This window comes from Ischnura elegans, chromosome 10 (assembly GCF_921293095.1).
Source record: "Ischnura elegans chromosome 10, ioIscEleg1.1, whole genome shotgun sequence".
Taxonomy (NCBI): Eukaryota; Metazoa; Arthropoda; class Insecta; order Odonata; family Coenagrionidae; genus Ischnura; species Ischnura elegans.
The window spans coordinates 63,570,658-63,587,319 of NC_060255.1; the positions used below are offsets into that span (position 1 = coordinate 63,570,658).

A 16,662-nucleotide genomic window follows, 5' to 3' on the forward strand; every position below is an offset into this window, starting at 1 on the left:
CTTCATTCTAAAAAAGGTGTTTATTTCTATTATTAAAGAGTGTATTTGTACATGTACATAGAAAGATTAATTTTTAAAAAGAAATACATATTTTAAATTAAAGTTTTCTCTTATTTCATGACATTTGAATTTTCAGTCATAAAGTTGTGAACAAAAACACAAGACTTCACTGGAAAAGGAAGGCGTTCAACAACACCCTCAATTGGGAAAATACTTCGCTGCTCTCATCGAAACTACAACATTGAATGTATTGCATCTTGGTACTCAATGTGAATACTTAAATTATAATTTTATGTAAACCACACAACACACCAACTCCCTACAGGTACACAGAAATCACTGAAATCAAAAATATTTACAAATTCATTCATCATAGTCTTCATCAAGATCCAAGCTGGAAGTGGTGGCAGGCAAATGCTGGGCATAAGCTGGAATAGTATGGGTCATGGGTATTCTTACAGCATTATTACTTGCTGTTTCACAAGTATCACTCAAATTTACTTCAGTCCCATCACTTTGCCCAGCCACAGAATAAAAATTTATCACTGTATGTTTCGGAAGACTGTTGCCATCAACTACAGTCTCGGAATAGTTATTTAAATTATCAGTTGAGTCTGACTCATAGTTTGGTTTGCTTGTCATAGTTGGATTAGTGGCTGCAGATTTAGTGTAAGTTTTAAAACATTCACCCACTTGAAAAGAGCTAGGAACTTCCTTAGAAATCTGCTCTTGAACACTGTACATCTCAGGAACCACATTACTGGAAGAAAGAAAGTTTCAATTAAAATGGATTTTCCTCCATGCTACAAAAGATTTCTGAAAGTGATATATCATGCAAATAATTCCACACTAGGCCGAAATTTACCAAAGTAGAGAAATACATACAGGCTGACCAAAAAAACTTTTTCAAATACATATTTCATGCCAAAATTCATCATTTCTTTTTTATTGAGTAACAATAAGAGATTTCACTATATGGGTTTTCAGATGAATTTCTTTCTTTTTCAGGGTGTCAACAAGTCCTAAACATATTGGCATTTTTGATTAAATATTTCTCACGCTGTAGAAATTACTAACAACATGAACAGTTTTTCAGTCATTCCTATGCTATGCACTACATCTTCAGATGATAAAAATGTATTGGCACATGCCAGTTTTGACTAAATGTTCCTCAAGCTGTAGAAATTACTAACAACAGGAACAGTTTTTCAGTCATTTTAACGCTGTGTGTGACATCTTCAGCTGATAAAAATGAATTGGCTCATGCCAGTTATCCCAAAAAATTACTTTAATATAGTTCTATGATAACTCTTGAGAGCTTTGGCAGCCTCAAATTACAGAAAAATTAATGATATACATATTTAACACCCATGCTTCTGGGACACTCAGCAAATGTGGTTTGTCACCATTGCAGAAAGAAATGTGTACTTATTGGTAAACAAGCTTCTCCTGGCATCTAATTTATGTATTAATGCCCTCTCCAGGTACCACTACAGAGGAAATCATAACAAGACATGGTGATGATGCAAGGGCAATCATGATGTTAGGATACTAAATAGACATTTCAAAAGCTTATGTCACATAATGATGGAAAAAAGTTGGGGAAATGAAGTTCTTTTCATTGGAATTTGAATTAACGAATCTGGCAACAATCTTGAATACGCACCAACATTTTATTGGTGTAGTCTGCCATCGTTACCAGGGTCAATTGTAAGCACCACATGAACATTATTAAATGATCTGCGGAAATCCCCTAGTGTGTACAGCCCATTCGGCAGCTAGAGAACCATAAACGAGTACCATGGTGGTGAGTGAAGGGGAGGGGAATGCAAACCACTGCCTTTAGTTAGTTCTCCAGATTGCTAGGAAAAAGGTTGAAAGGGAGGTAAACATTGTCATCAGCCCGGATGACAATTTTGCAGATGGAGTTAACATAAAGGTGCCAGATTAAAGCAAATACCTGGGAATTAGGATAATTTCAAATCTATCATGGGTAACAAAGAAGTACCGTACTTCTCCGAATATAGTCCCCCCCCCCCCTAATTTTGAGGCTTCAGTTTCGGGAAAAGTTAAAAAAATGCGTTTGAATATTGTCCCCCCCTTTACTTTTACCAAGGGCATTTTTGGAAAAAAAAGGGGGGACTATATTCAGACATATACGGTATTTCAGGCAGAGTCTGGAAGAAAATAGGATTTTTCAAGTGTGTTGTGAGATGGCAATACTTAATACGTATTACTTAGGCACAGAAGAGTTACTTTACCTTGTTGGGGCATTTTATCCTGAGAAATTGAAAACAACTTGGTGATATGCTATGAATGACTAAGTCCCTCAGAAATTAAGGGATTTCTTTCTTGTTTATCCACCAAATTTTAAGAAATAGGTCTAAAAAATTACACCCCTAAACTAAAATTTCATTTTAAATATTTGAGTTTTCTCACTATGAAGTTAAGCGGTGGTGAAAATAGCTTATTTCTCTATTTAAAATGAATTTTTTAAAAACTAAGGAAATATCAGTGTCAGCTAATGGATAGGAATTTCTACGATAGTGTAGAGAAGAGATGAGCATTAAACAGCTTAAACGATGCAACAGCCACCTGGAGAAGTAATAAAACTAGTTTACTGCCACTCAATACATAGGCGGATTTAGGGGGGGGGCACGGGGGCCCCCCCCCAGACCCTCAAAAAATATGCAAGATTTTTAATACGGTCCCATTATCATTGCGTTCCTTTTGTATTATGAGGTATCCTTGGGCCCCCCCCAGAAAGAAATCCTGGATCCGCCCCCGACTCAATGCGTACATTTCAGCAGAGCAATCTAAAAGGTGCTAAATACTTTTTTATTAGAAAAAAGTGTATGATTTAATTTTAGATGGTAAATTAAAAGTAAACTCTTGTCACTATCCAGTAGTTATCATTTTATGGTCATAACTAGTTCCCTGCAGAGCTGAGTTCCCCAACCTGCCTTCCAGATTGCAGTGGGACCCACCAGTGAGTCACAGGTATACTCCATTCTGTATGTTGAAACCTATCAGTTGGTCACACAAAGGCTCATCTTCTAGCCACTGCCTATAGGTAGTGCCGTACTCGGGGGCCTTCCTCGGGAGCAGGTGGAGGAGAAGTGAAGGAAGAAGGGGCAGCCACTGTTTGAGTCCACTAAAACTAGGGACTATGCTAGATGCCCTCCAAGGACAGTGCCTCCAGAATGTGGCACTGCCAGGATTCCTGGCAGCTAATTTCTGGGCTTTTGCAACCTAAGTGTTAGCCTGAGGTCAGTGTCAGATGGAGCCACCTGGGAAAACCATCCAGCTAGCACCAATCCCAACTTTTTTACTTTAAAAATATAAAACTCCATCATGAGGTGTTGAAAGGGAGGAGGGTTTGCAAAAAAATGGAAAAGCATTTCACAAATGGCTTTATCCCTTTCCATGATTATGTAGTTCGTTATACCACCAACTCATGCTAATTGGTGCTCCCCTTTTCGGCTTTTCCTCGGTCTTGTGCATGGACGTCACATGATTTTTTTTTCATTTTCACTCTTTAGACCAATTCTTCCTATCACTGTCAGGAATATGATCAAATAAAAAAAGCACTTTAAAGTATTTAATTCAATAGTTTCCGACTGTATTTACTTTAAGGGATTAAACTGAAAAGGGAAGGTACGAAACCACCTCAAATCCAAAATGGCACTTCAAGGAAAAAACTGCCAATCCAAAAACGTACAAAATTTTTGTTCCTTACAATACCTTCTTAAAGTAAATATAGTTTCAAATCAGAAGGAGAAGGAAAGGTCATCGACCACTGAAATGAGGGAGCAAGCTGGGAAATCCACGTGAGAGAGGAAGGGCAGGACAGGAAAGCATCTGTTTTCGGAATTCTACTGAGGGATTACACTGCACACGCTGGGGTTTTCCACTCTTTAAGAAAGAGTTAAGGGGTTGTTTGAGAAGGTTTGGGCATTGGGTGATGGGATAGTCAGGATAAGGGAAATAGAAATTTCAACGGCCTGCATTGTGGACTAAGAGATAATGTGAAGCATGCAAGAGGCTGGGGATAATGAGAGGGAAAAACCAAGGTGTTAAGGAGAGACAAAAAGTGAAAAGGAAGGAAAGAAGAAGGGGTTGGAGTTTGCAATGTGAGAAGTGAGTGGCTAGGGATAGGAGAAGGCACAAAATAAACCAAATATGGGTATTGAGGTGGGACAATTTTACAGAAGGGAAGGGTCTCGTAATTGTTACATCAAAATATTACTAAACAATAAATTATTCTTTTGCTTTCACAGTTACATATTATGAGGTGACAAAAGCTTAAACTCAGATGCTGTTACATCATTTGAAATCGGATCATGAACAATTATAAAGTGAACGTTCTTCTAACAGTTTGAAAGAGCACTAATTTATAGTTTAATTAATGAAAAATTACCCAGATATTACAGTGCCCTGAATTGCACGGTAGTCATTTTCAGTGCTTTTCCTTTTTTAATTGACTGAAATTGTTTTACATGGTAGTAGAGATCTATGGTTAGAAATAAGCATGCGTATTTATAAAATAAGGTCAATATATTTATGAATCACAAGGTCTGAAAAATATATCAACTCAAAATTCAAACAGGATGCATTAGATGGTAAGTGGCTTCCATTGATGCGATAATTTCTTCTAAACGGACATCTTAAGAAATATTTTGTTGGGATTTCAATGTAATTATACCCTAATTTTTAATATTACTGGTCTATCCATTATCGTTTGAGAAATACCCTCATAGGGCAACATCCAGAGATTAGTAGACAGGCGGACTCCTCATGGCAAATACATATCAATGAAAGGGTCAATCCATTTCAAATCACCCAGGCCATGTTGCTCAACATTTTTAATTATCCTGATTTTTTTATCATTGGTTCCCTACAAATAGACGATCACAAAACACCATTTGAAAAAAAATTTACAAGACATTCTTTTTTGGCAGCCATTTCTAAAAGGGCGGCTGGGCAAATTTTAATGAAAAACATTGTTTGCATAAAGTTTAATTTCAAAGCTATTTAAAAAGACATCAGAATAATAAAAAAACAGTGTGTTCATCATGAAAAGAACTTTAGGAAACCATTTTTTAAATTTTTCTATACTAAAATACTGTCAGTCAAAATCTATCCGTAAAAACTCTGTAAAAATTTGTCAATACTAACTTTTTAACGCCATAAATATTTATGAAGGAAATGAGACTCACTAATAAAATGTTATTTCTGAGTTGAATACTTAAAAAACTACTGGCAGTATAAGTTTTAGCACAGAGAATGCACTCCTTTTTTTCTAGAGCTCGTCAAACAATGCCGAAAGCCTTTTAACGCTGATTTTCATAAGTCAGTATCTAAAAAGGGACTGAATGAAAACAAGTGAAAATTTCACAAAATGTTCTTTATACACATATAAATATCTCACAAAAAAATTATGAATGAGACTGTACTACATTAAGAGTAGTGGAGCAGCGAATTTCAATAAAAATTCAACCACTTTACATGTTCTTGCAGTGCAAACAAGGGCTCGTGCAATGCAAGTTAGCACACATGGGCTTGATTAAATAATTACTGAAACAATACGTATTGTTTAAACTATTAAAATTTCATGTGTGTAGTTGTAGTGTAGCTTTTTAAGTATTCAACTCAGAAATAACATTTTATTAGTGTCTCGTTTCCTTCATAAATATTTATGGCATTAAAAAATGGTGTTTTGTGATTGTCTACTTGTAGGGAACCAATGATAAAAAAATCAGGATAATTAAAATGTCGAGCAACAAATTTTATTCATATTGGGTGATTTGAAATGGAATGACCCAAAAGCATACACTTCTGTTCTTCGTTTATTTTGTGAGTTAATTGCGTAGCGCCTTAGGGTGAGAGGAGGTTCGTAGCAGTCCTCTTTTACGATATTTACCCCAAGTTTTCAGTTATTCTCTTTAGTTTGGGAAAGATAATCGCTGTATTCGTAGTTAGAGCATTTTTTTAATCCCGCCTCTGTCTGCATTGTAAGTACGTACCGACCAAGGCCACAAGAAAACAACTTGGTGGACGTGAACCCCTATTCCAGCTTCGGACATGAACCCCTATTGCCGGCTTGAGTGGCACCGGAGTAAAGTCCCCGACTGCTAACCTAGAGGTCGCGGGTTCGAATCCCGCCTGGGTGGTTTGACCACCATCCAGGGCATGGATGTATGTGATTGTTAAACAAGTCAATTGTAAGAGGGGACTATCTAGTCCTAAATTTGCTCGTAAAATAAAGACGACATTATTATTATTATTATTCCGAGAGCTACCTCAGGCTCTTAACCCAGTGGTGCACGGGTTTTCCCAACCCTTCCCCCACAGCCTACGACACACGGCCAGTCACTTTATTATTCACTTAGTATAGTTTTGTACCTCTCAGTACGAAACTATACGAAGCAGAAAATAAAGTTAATGTAATCTGTAACTTTAGAAACAAAAAGTTTCATACCAGCCTGATCCGAAGTGAATTGGATTGTTTCATACCTTTTAGGATCGGGTACAAAATGTAAAGTTTCGTTCAGGATCACATCCCTGATCAATATTGATTTTCCCTGAAAGTGTAAATGAAAAAGAATTCTTTTTCATTTATGAATAAGAATTCTTTTTCAATGTCATGACATCAACAACTCATGTAAAGCGGGTGGCAACTCTTTCAGTTATGTACTTCTTTTGAACTTCCGACAGACATAGCTACAACCTTAAATTTGGATCAGATGAAATTATAACTTGGAACTGTATTTAACGAAACCTTAAACAACAGAGAGATTCCTAATGATTGGAACAAGGCAAAAGTTACAACTATCTTTAAGAGTGGGAATAAATTCTTAGTTGAGAGATACCAACAATACCAACAATCAGTTTAACATCCATATTTCGTGAACTAATGGAAAAAGTGATTGCCCAATACTTGTGAGATTACTTGGATGAAAACCATTGGCTATTCAAAAATCGACATGGATGTTGCGAGGGGCATTTGTGTGAAACCCAACTTCTCAGAATCTGAAGCAAATTATCTGAATTATCAGGTTTTCAAAGTGGTAAAGTGAAAGTGGTAAAATGTGTCAAACCAAGGTGAAATAAAGAATGTAATTCTGATGGTATTTCCTGACTTTGTAATGATTAGCTCATCTATCAAAGTAACGTGAAAAAAGCTACTTTTTGATTACACTACACTTACACTATCCCTCTTATATTTCATGAGGGTGCTGCAACAGGGCTTAGCAAGAAAGAACCCAGTTCCTAAATTAAATTTAAAGGAAGAACCCCTATTAGTACACCAGAAGCTTTAAGGGCAGTGATTTCGCTGAAGAATATGCTTCTAGGGCATAAGCTGTCTGTCTGTTTCCATATCCCCCTAATCTTAATTCTATAATATGTCCTACTTTTACATCCAGTCAATTAAAATTATACTACTCCCAGAGAAGAAATCATTCACCTTGACCAGGATTCAAACTTGAATCCCCCGATTTCCGGTAAAGGGCTTTAATCAGTTAAGCTACCAAGGCATCATTCTCCCCAGTGACTATCCCTTTGAGGACTATACTGGAAAAGGTGGTATGGACATGGTGGTATGCATGGTCAAAGTTTGGGCTTTCCTCTCCGGCTGTGGCTCTGTGCGCATGATTTGGACTGCGGGTCATATCATGTGCTCAGCAGACCTTGCCTGGTAAAGTCCTCAAATTTCCCCAAGGGACAATGATGCCTCAGTAGCTTGACAGGCTAAAGCACTAGACCCAAAATCGGGGAATCCAGGTTCGAATCCCAGTCAAGGTAAAAGATTTCTTCTCTGTGGTTTTTTCGCACAATTTGTGCATTGCGGGCGACTCCATAAAGTTATCACCGTGGCTAGTCCTAATATACTTAAATTATCCTCCTTCCGTTCAACCAGTATCCTATTTTCAGTTAAATATTTCAATAACCCCTCTTCAACGTTACTGCATTGGTTTGATGAGGTTTTAAATGACTTTTTGGTTGAACATGACATTATGTGTTACAACTATTATTGAACAATGTCCCAAATGAGATACTGGCTTTATCTACATATTGGCAGAAAACAAAATAACTACTCAGACAAGTAGAGTACAAAATTTAATTAATTGTGTCACAAAACACAGCAACAAAAAGGGGTCAACCTCAATTTCACCTTAAAATATGGGTTAGCAGAAGGTGCCTCCTCAAAGTTATGTAATGAATCGCCTCCTTCACCAATATTATCTTACTGTTGATTTTGATTGAGTTTGAAAGTTGAAAAAAATGAGAAGAAAAGAAAATTTAATTAAAGAAAAAAAAACTGAATTATAATAGGTTTTCCAGGGGAATTGCTTTGTTTTATAGGATGCTAACCAGTCCTAAACAGCAACCTTTTTGGAGTGAATATTAATCATAAGGTAGAATTAATGACCACAGGAATACATAGTTGTTAAGTCAATTTAAAGCTAAGTTTAACATTTCCAGATCACAGAAACTAATCTACACAGGCATGTTACCCCAATTAAACCAGATTCAATACATACACCATTTCCATGAGGGTGGGGATAAAAAAGAAGTTTTTCTTTGGGATGAAATTTGCCCTACGTGGTTAAGCTGTCAGTTAATATCAGGGTTTCAGATTGCATTTTTTTTTTAACTAGATAATAGGAACCAATACTGCCGGAGCCATAAAAGTTTCAAATTTTGTAAAAATTACGGCTAAATTTCAAGACAAATGCCTTGTATAATTTAACGAAAAAATCATATAACATGGCCCATTTCAGCAATAACCAATGATGAATATAATTTCAGAATTAATTTAACAATTTTAGAGTTTATCTAAAGAATATCGAGGGAATGACAAAAAAATTTTAGAGTAGACAACCCTCATGCCACACACAAGCTGGGTGTGGTAGCACTTCATATATGTACTGCCATGTGGAAGCTGATTTTGTGATAAATGAATTACTTTTTCAAATATCATCTTCTTATAAATGCCTCAATAATCCTTTAGAAGGAAATAATTTTGATAGAGAAATAATTGTTGTTTTTTGAATTATTTGATATGACATATGTCCCATTCTATGCTGCCAAAATTTTTTTAAAGAATGAAATTGTCATTTGACTGTGATATTCAAGACTTGAAAAATGATTCTAAAAATGCCTTCATAAAATAATGCAATAATTCAGTTGAACAATCGAACAAGACATTTTCAGTGAGAATTATGGAAAAAATTGTTTATTCCTGACGGTTCACCATCACATTTTGTTCTCTTCTATATTTATTTCCAAAATCAACACCTGCATTTGCTGAAAGAGTTCCCGGTAAAGCTGGTAAATTGATGAACTTATACGTATGAATATCAAAATAAAGGAGTAAAACTTTGTCAGGTTCACTATGATATTAATATGAGCACAACCCGGGTTTCGTAACGTAGTTACATCTTTACGAAACCCGGGCCGTGCCCATATTAATATAATAGCAAACCTGACAAAGTTTTACTCCTTTATTTCCAATATGGAGAGGTTTCACAAAGTCAAGCCTGAAATTTATCAGTTATGTATGAATTTCAAATTCAAACTGAGGCTGCAAAATAAAATTCTCAAATTCCATCTTATTCCTATAAACACAATACATTTTCTAAATTAACTGGAACATGGATTACATTTTCTCCACCCCACACCACATTCAAGGAAATTTTTTTCTCACACAAGAAAATATTCTGAAGCCCATGATAGAGGAGGATAAAGGCAGTGGTGAAAGGTCAGGTCATCTCTAGATTCGCTGATGATTAAGCCAAAATGAAAAATATTAAGAAGACTTAAGAAAAGGTCCAAAAATGATTTAAAGTAAAGCAAATGCTTTATTTTTGGCTGAAGAAATGATGTAAATAAATAGAAAAAAAGCTTCGGGTTTGATTTTTATGGAGAATCTCTATTCGTGGCATTTCTGCTCCCCACACTAACCCTTGCTAGTCCCCGAAGTATGCTAAGAATTTATTTATTTCACCACCAAAAATGGCACAAAGGCATTTACATTGGTTGTTGTCAATAAGTAAATAACAGCTTAAAGATAATACAATAAATAAAAAACAAACAAAAAACAAGATGTTTGGACATAAGACAAGGCATCATGGGTTAGACAGGGGTGAATTGTTCAGGTGGCATTTTTGGGAGGATTTGAAAATAGTGGTAGAGGAAAAGAGGTCCAGGGAAGGAATTTTTGAAGCCATGGAGTTAGACAAGAAGAGGATTTGGTATAAAAGAGAACGTTGAAAGAAGGAAAGACAGAATCGTGGAATGTGAAGTAGAGTTATTACACAAGGGGCGAGGAAGAACATGAAAACAGAAAAGAGGGAGAATTTCATTGGTCCAGAGAGAACAGCTGAAGATTCTATGCAGAATCATCAGACCAGATAACACACAGCAGTTAGTTATGCTAGAAATCCTGAGGGAGGAAAGCATAGAGTCACGTGCATCATATCCGTGTGTGGAGATTCGATGGCGGACTACACCAAAAAAGAAGTTGACAGGGCAGTTGAGCAAGTTTAAGTGGAACTGGTGGTAGACCAAACTGGAGAGCAGTATTCCAGAACGGGGAGAATACATTAAAAAAATACTGTTCTTAGAGTGGTAGGGTCGTGAAGTCAATAGAGCATACCAAGAATGGCCACTGATCTCGAGGTGAGGATGAGGAAATTACCCAAAAATTCACGAGTAAGTAATGTATACCTTCCAATTCGCGTGGTAAGGCACAATTCAGAGTTCCATTTAAAATCCATAAATTAATATGAAAAAAAAACGAAGTAACAAAATAAAATGAATGGGTATGAGTTGTAACATTGATTTCAATAATCATAAAGCCTTGGTTACATGGTACATTAACACGTACAAGTTAATGTATGTTTGAGCGAATGATTTTGGTAGACCAGAACGGAGCACGTACGAATGCATGAACCAAATTAGAACAGGTTCTATTTTCTGTGGATGCCTTCGCACAAGTTGGGTGTATTTTGGCATTCATTCTCGCATTCATTCATTTAGACATTGACCTGTATGTGTTAATGTATCGTGTAACCAGGCCTTAAGAGAGAAAAAAATGTGCCCATGCCAGGACTCAAACCCAGGATGAACACAAAAAGAGTCACTGTACCACAGCCCTAGACCGCTCCACCACCGCCGTAGTTGAGAGTGAGCAATTACTCAAGCGAAGTCATGATTCGCAAAATCTTTACAAGCGAATATCTCTCGAACCCGGGCCTATGTGGGAGAAAGCCATAACACTTTTTCTACCAAGAAGCTAACAATTAAATTCCGTGTGATCATGATCAACATATATTTCAACAGCAGATGCATAGCTTGGAATATCTTCCCAAAATACGTGAGTGTCCGTTCTAGCAGCACTTCACCAGCCGCAGTCCACGCTTTGAATGCAGCCAAGAAGGCGTGGATAAAGAAGGAACTCCAACTTTGGTACGCGAAGCGCAACAATGTAGCGCTCTACAGACATCTCCTCTACACCGAGTTGACGGCATCTCTGCACTGGACGGAATGGAATGTGTTCGACGATCGGGTGAGGAGCCTGGCAAGTGAGATAGCGCACAAGAAGTTCCAGACGGTAAAGAAGAAGCTGCTCCAACTGAGGGAAAAGCAACTACCACCACCCACGGAAGAAACTGTGAGTCCGACAAAAATTCCCCAATCTTTCCATGATAGTGTCATTAACTTATCCAATCACCAATTTAAACCGGAGGAACAAGAAATGCTAGAGAAAGGTCTTAAATTTTGTCCCAACTTAAAAAGTAGAAACAGTGATTTAGTAGATCTGGTCGTGGATTGTGAAGTAGCCTTAAGAAGAGAAGATCAAGTGATCAAAAGTGTCGTTGCTAATAATCTACACTCATTTCTGAAAAAAGGAGTGGACCCCGGTAATGGAAAGCTAACTCCCTATAGCCCAGATGAATCAGTCATTAATTCCATCAAAAAATCTTTCAAAACGGCAAATTTGCTAGCCATCAAAGCAGATAAAGGTAATTCAACTGTAATCATGGACCACCACACTTACATTAACAAATGTTTAGCCTTTATATCAGAAAACAATGTTCAATTGTTACAAAAAGACCCTACAGTGAAATTTCAAGCTCAGTGCAAAACAGTGTTGTCCAACATAAAAACGACACTCTCCCCCAGAGAAAAATGGGAAGCCATGGAGATGAATCCCACCGCCCCCAGGTTTTACGGAATGCCCAAAGTGCACAAACAATCCATACCTATCCGCCCGGTGGTGTCAGGCATCGGTTCACCAACACATTCCTTAGCTAGGGTTGTGAAGTGCAAATTCATAGAACACTCCGATTTCCGTGCGACTTACAGCATAAAAAATTCCATTGAACTCGCTAAATGCTTAACAGAAGTAACCACACCCAAGAATTCTTGTTTAGTATCCTTCGATGTAGTGAATTTATTTACCAGTATTCCAGGAGAAGAAGCTGTTCTCGCAGCAAAGGAAGTGCTGCAAAAAGTGAAGACATCCACACACATTTGTGACGAACTCATATCATTATTAACATCGTGTATTAATCAAAATTATTTCTTGTTTAACGGGAATGTGTATGAGCAATCTGAAGGTTTAGCGATGGGCTCCCCCTTATCACCCCTACTAGCCGAAATTTTTTTAAACAAACTAGAAGATAAACTTTTTCAAAGTGAAAACCCCCTCATGAATAATGTACACTATTGGTTTCGTTATGTCGATGACATTCTATGTTTATGGACAGGAACGAAAAGACAACTGGGAAATTTCTTGAAGCTGATCAATTCTTTGCACCCCAACATCAAATTCACGATGGAGTTACTAGAGGGACATTCTTTAAATTTTCTGGACCTTAATATTTCAATCACAAACGGGAAACACAAGTTCACTATTTATCGTAAACCCACGTGCACCGATCAGGTCATCCACTCATCCTCTAAACATTCCATTAATCAAAAATTAGCAGCCTTTCACTGCATGCTGCACAGAGCATTAGCCGTACCTTTAGAGCCAAAAGCTTTCATGTCAGAAATAATCACAATTAAAAAAATTGCAGTCGCCAATGGTTACGCTGAAAAATTAATCGACGATTTACTGGCAGGCAAAAGGAAAAAAATGTTAATCAAGGATTTTTACTCCTCAACCGAAAATGACAAAGGATCGTGGCGACGCCTGAAGTATGTAGGACAACCCTCTATTAAAATAGGAAAGTTTCTCAAAGAAATGAACATTCATCCGGCTTACTACAATAACAGGAATCTAAAAAGCTTGCTTCCACCCATTAAAGACTCCATAAACCCAACCCTCCATAGTGGGGTTTACCAACTAAAATGCAGTGATTGTGGCGCCAAATACGTGGGACAAACGGGGAGGAACCTAGCCATTAGAGGCGAAGAACACAGACGAGACTACACAAAGAAAACGGGGATGTCCCAGTTTGCCTCCCACCTCCTTGAAGAAGGACATCAGGCGGATTTCACCCTGGAGTTGCTGCACCGTGTGAAGAAAGGGTCACAAATGGACATCAGGGAGCAACTGGAAATTTTAAGAATAGTTAAAAAGAAAGAGCCCATCACTAATGACCACCTTTTCCCATTCCACTCCCCCCTCCTGGACATCCCAATTTTGCACCCGAAAAATAATCCCCATGACGCTAACCCACGCCGCCTTCCCTAAGTACGTTCCCTTTCCTCTCCCCCCCTCCTACGCGAAGTGCAACAATGTAGCGCTCTACAGACATCTCCTCTCCACCCCTTTCCCCTCCCCTCCCCTTCCAATCTTTGCCACCCCCCCCCCCTTTTTGGTATATAACCCACAGCAACGCTACTTGTACTGCTAGTCCTATGAATATGATACAGTGTATTGAAACTAGTCAGGAAAATAAAATTCCAAATTTTTAGAAACAGCAAAGTTTTTCATTCACAAATCAGTTACCTATATAGTTTCAGAAAATAACATCCGCATCCAGATCCCGAACATCGCTCTAACTATGCCTCCTTGTTAGTACTAAGCTGTTTTTCAAAAGAAACACTGCTTAGTATTGCCTTGTGTTTTCTTTTCAATAATCATGGAATGGGTTTTATTTCAAACAAGATTCATAAGTGCTTAGTTTCGCAGCCTAACGCTCCTTTCTTTCTATGGATGGCACAGGGAATTTGGTGGTGTTCACGTAGAATGCCACTGCTTAGCAGCACCTATTTCCATTGAGAACAAGACATAGGCCATAGGGAACCTCAGATCCTTGAGCTTCAAGCAATCCCTAGACTCAAGGTTTCCAAAAGAGAGATTGGCCTGACTTACTGTCATCTTTTTACTATCGCCAGAAAATTCAGAATGTTCACTCTTGATGAGTGGTGATCTGAAAGTGCCTGGCAGCCTTGCTTCTGTGCTGAGTGCTGGGGAAGCGTGGCTTACCTTGCTTATCCATAATGCTTATTATTGTACTTTGTAGACTTCTAAAATATTATTATGTTTGAGTGTGTATTTTGGGCTTCACTGTATTGCAGTTGGGTGAGGTTTCTTAGAAATCAGAGTGAAGAAATGATGAATTGGTTACTTTTACTGGTCCGTCTCAATACCCAAGTACCAATCTCTCTGTTGGATCTCAAGCATTGGTTCAAGGGTAACCTCAGCAATCTGATGTCCTATAAGGTCTGTCTCTTGCTCTCAATAGAAATACCGTTTGCTAAGCCGCGGGAAGCAGGGGACTATTGCGTGAGCACTACCAAATGCCCGAGGCCATACATAGAAAAAATGCAGCAGTAGGCTATGAAACTAAGCACTCATGAATCTTGTGTCAAACGAAACTCGTTCCATGATTATTGTTAAGAATCCATGAGGGAATTCTGTGCAGTATTTATTTTGAAAAAAAAGCTAAGTACTACAGCACTACTAAGTAAATTAGCCAAAAAGGCACTGCTTTGTTTTTCTATATAATTTATACCAAAAAGGAGTATTCTTAGAGCATGATCTTCATATATATTCAGTTCATTTTTTGCAATACTAAAATAATGCTTACATCATATTATTTTACATGGTTGATTATCAGGATGTGAAAAGCACAAATGACTGGATGAAAAATTTACATAATTCCTCCTGAAGATCTGTCAATCAAAATACGTCAACTCAGAAAAAAGTGGAAGAGATACAAGATATAGTTGTGCTATCTTCACCGTTAAAGAAATTATATGCAGTATGAATTGTATTTCGCTTCACTGTAGGGTGGAATCAGTGAACTCCAAGCAATGCTTCGGATCAATACCTGGTTGCTACAATGCCAGAGTTCCATAAATGGTGTGTTGTTCCACCAATTTTTTCCCATAATCGCAAGTCAGCAACAAACTCATAGTAAGTCATTGTAAAATATACTAGGTACCCACAATAAGTTTTACTATAGTGAAATGCATTGTCTAATTATAAAGCTTATAGGAATAATTTTGTTCGTAAATGGAAAGCATTATTTGTGAATGACAGATAAATCTTGCAGTGAGGCAAGGTGTACACTGCAGCAGTTAGTAAAAGGATCCTGGGTAAAAATGAATTGCTCAGGCAAAAGTGATTATTAAGGGGTAGAGAGAGGAGCCCTTACCATATTAGCACAATATAATAACCACGATTACGAACCTCCGACGACGAAATGAATTTCTTTCGGCCAGCTCCAACTTAACAATAATAATTTTCATGGTATTATTTAATTATATAAATCCAACACTTCGAATGATAATAACTATCAAAACAAAATAATCTACTTCGCTACTAAAGTCCACGAAGCAGAGTAACAACCCTTCAAAGCATACCTCTGCAGTTCACTTTCCATTAAAGCAGGTCTGACAGGTGGAAGGGCGGCTAAGCATTCTTCTCCTTCTCCCGCCATATCGGGCAAAGACTTGACCAAGTCCTTCAGAAAGTCAAATCGACTCTCAGAAAAAATGCAATGCTTCCTGAAAAGAGTAAGATATGAAGCTCAAAAATCTATAGCTTTAACATGAAAATTTCATAAGAAAGGGTCAGAAACTCACATGTGAGAAGGACTCAAAGTTTTTGCATTTCTGGCACTAGTTATCTCCATTGTCTTCGTAAGCAGGGACTCGACAAACAATTCAAGTGCACGAGGTATGCTAGTTAAGGGTATAAACTTTTCCAATGTCATAATAACAAACAAAATGACTAATTTACAATGTACAAATAGGAAAGGATATAGATAATAACAGGAACGGCTTGAGCAACTTTTCCAATCTCTTCATCTGTCTGCATTATTTTCTTTATTCGGCCCTGAAAAAGAAGAGTATAGCTGCACTATTCGGTACACAAAGCCAGATATTCAATAATAACAAAGGGTGCGATCATAAACAGTGGCACTTCATGGATAACAGATGTGATGCTCAATGACAACACGGCCGGAAAAAACAACTCCTTAAGCCGAAAGTATACATTTGACACTTACCGGAGGAAACCGAGCGTTGTATTTCTTCTTTTTACTCGGCATCATTACCACACATTCAATTTATTATTAATTTAAACTTGCTCCACTTATCATATGTACGATATGTAGTATTTACACGATTACGCTACGACCAATCTGTCAAGTCGATTGTATCGTAAGCAGCTGAGAATTTTCGAAAGATCGA

General features: G+C 37.6%; 1 protein-coding gene across 1 annotated transcript; it reads right to left on the reverse strand.

The window, feature by feature from the left end:
* Window position 1: 1 nt before the first annotated feature.
* On the reverse strand, window positions 2-16,636 carry LOC124166554 (transcription regulator complex subunit bur6). The gene is made up of 5 exons (XM_046544115.1): window positions 16,479-16,636; window positions 16,234-16,306; window positions 16,054-16,147; window positions 15,832-15,975; window positions 2-760 (listed from the first exon to the last, which is right to left on the reverse strand). The coding sequence occupies exons 1-5, from the start codon at window positions 16,521-16,523 to the stop codon at window positions 364-366; spliced, it is 753 nt and encodes a 250-aa protein (XP_046400071.1). The 5' UTR covers window positions 16,524-16,636; the 3' UTR covers window positions 2-363.
* Window positions 16,637-16,662: the final 26 nt, after the last annotated feature.

Coding starts and splice junctions, on each gene's coding strand:
- LOC124166554 (XM_046544115.1), bottom strand. CDS start 16,523: ATGATGCCGAGTAAAAAGAAGAAATACAACGCTCGGTTTCCTCCG. Junction 16,148..16,233: donor AGCCGTTCCTGTTATTATCT/ATATCCTTTCCT, acceptor TAACTAGCATAC/CTCGTGCACTTGAATTGTTT. Junction 15,976..16,053: donor ACTTTGAGTCCTTCTCACAT/GTGAGTTTCTGA, acceptor TACTCTTTTCAG/GAAGCATTGCATTTTTTCTG.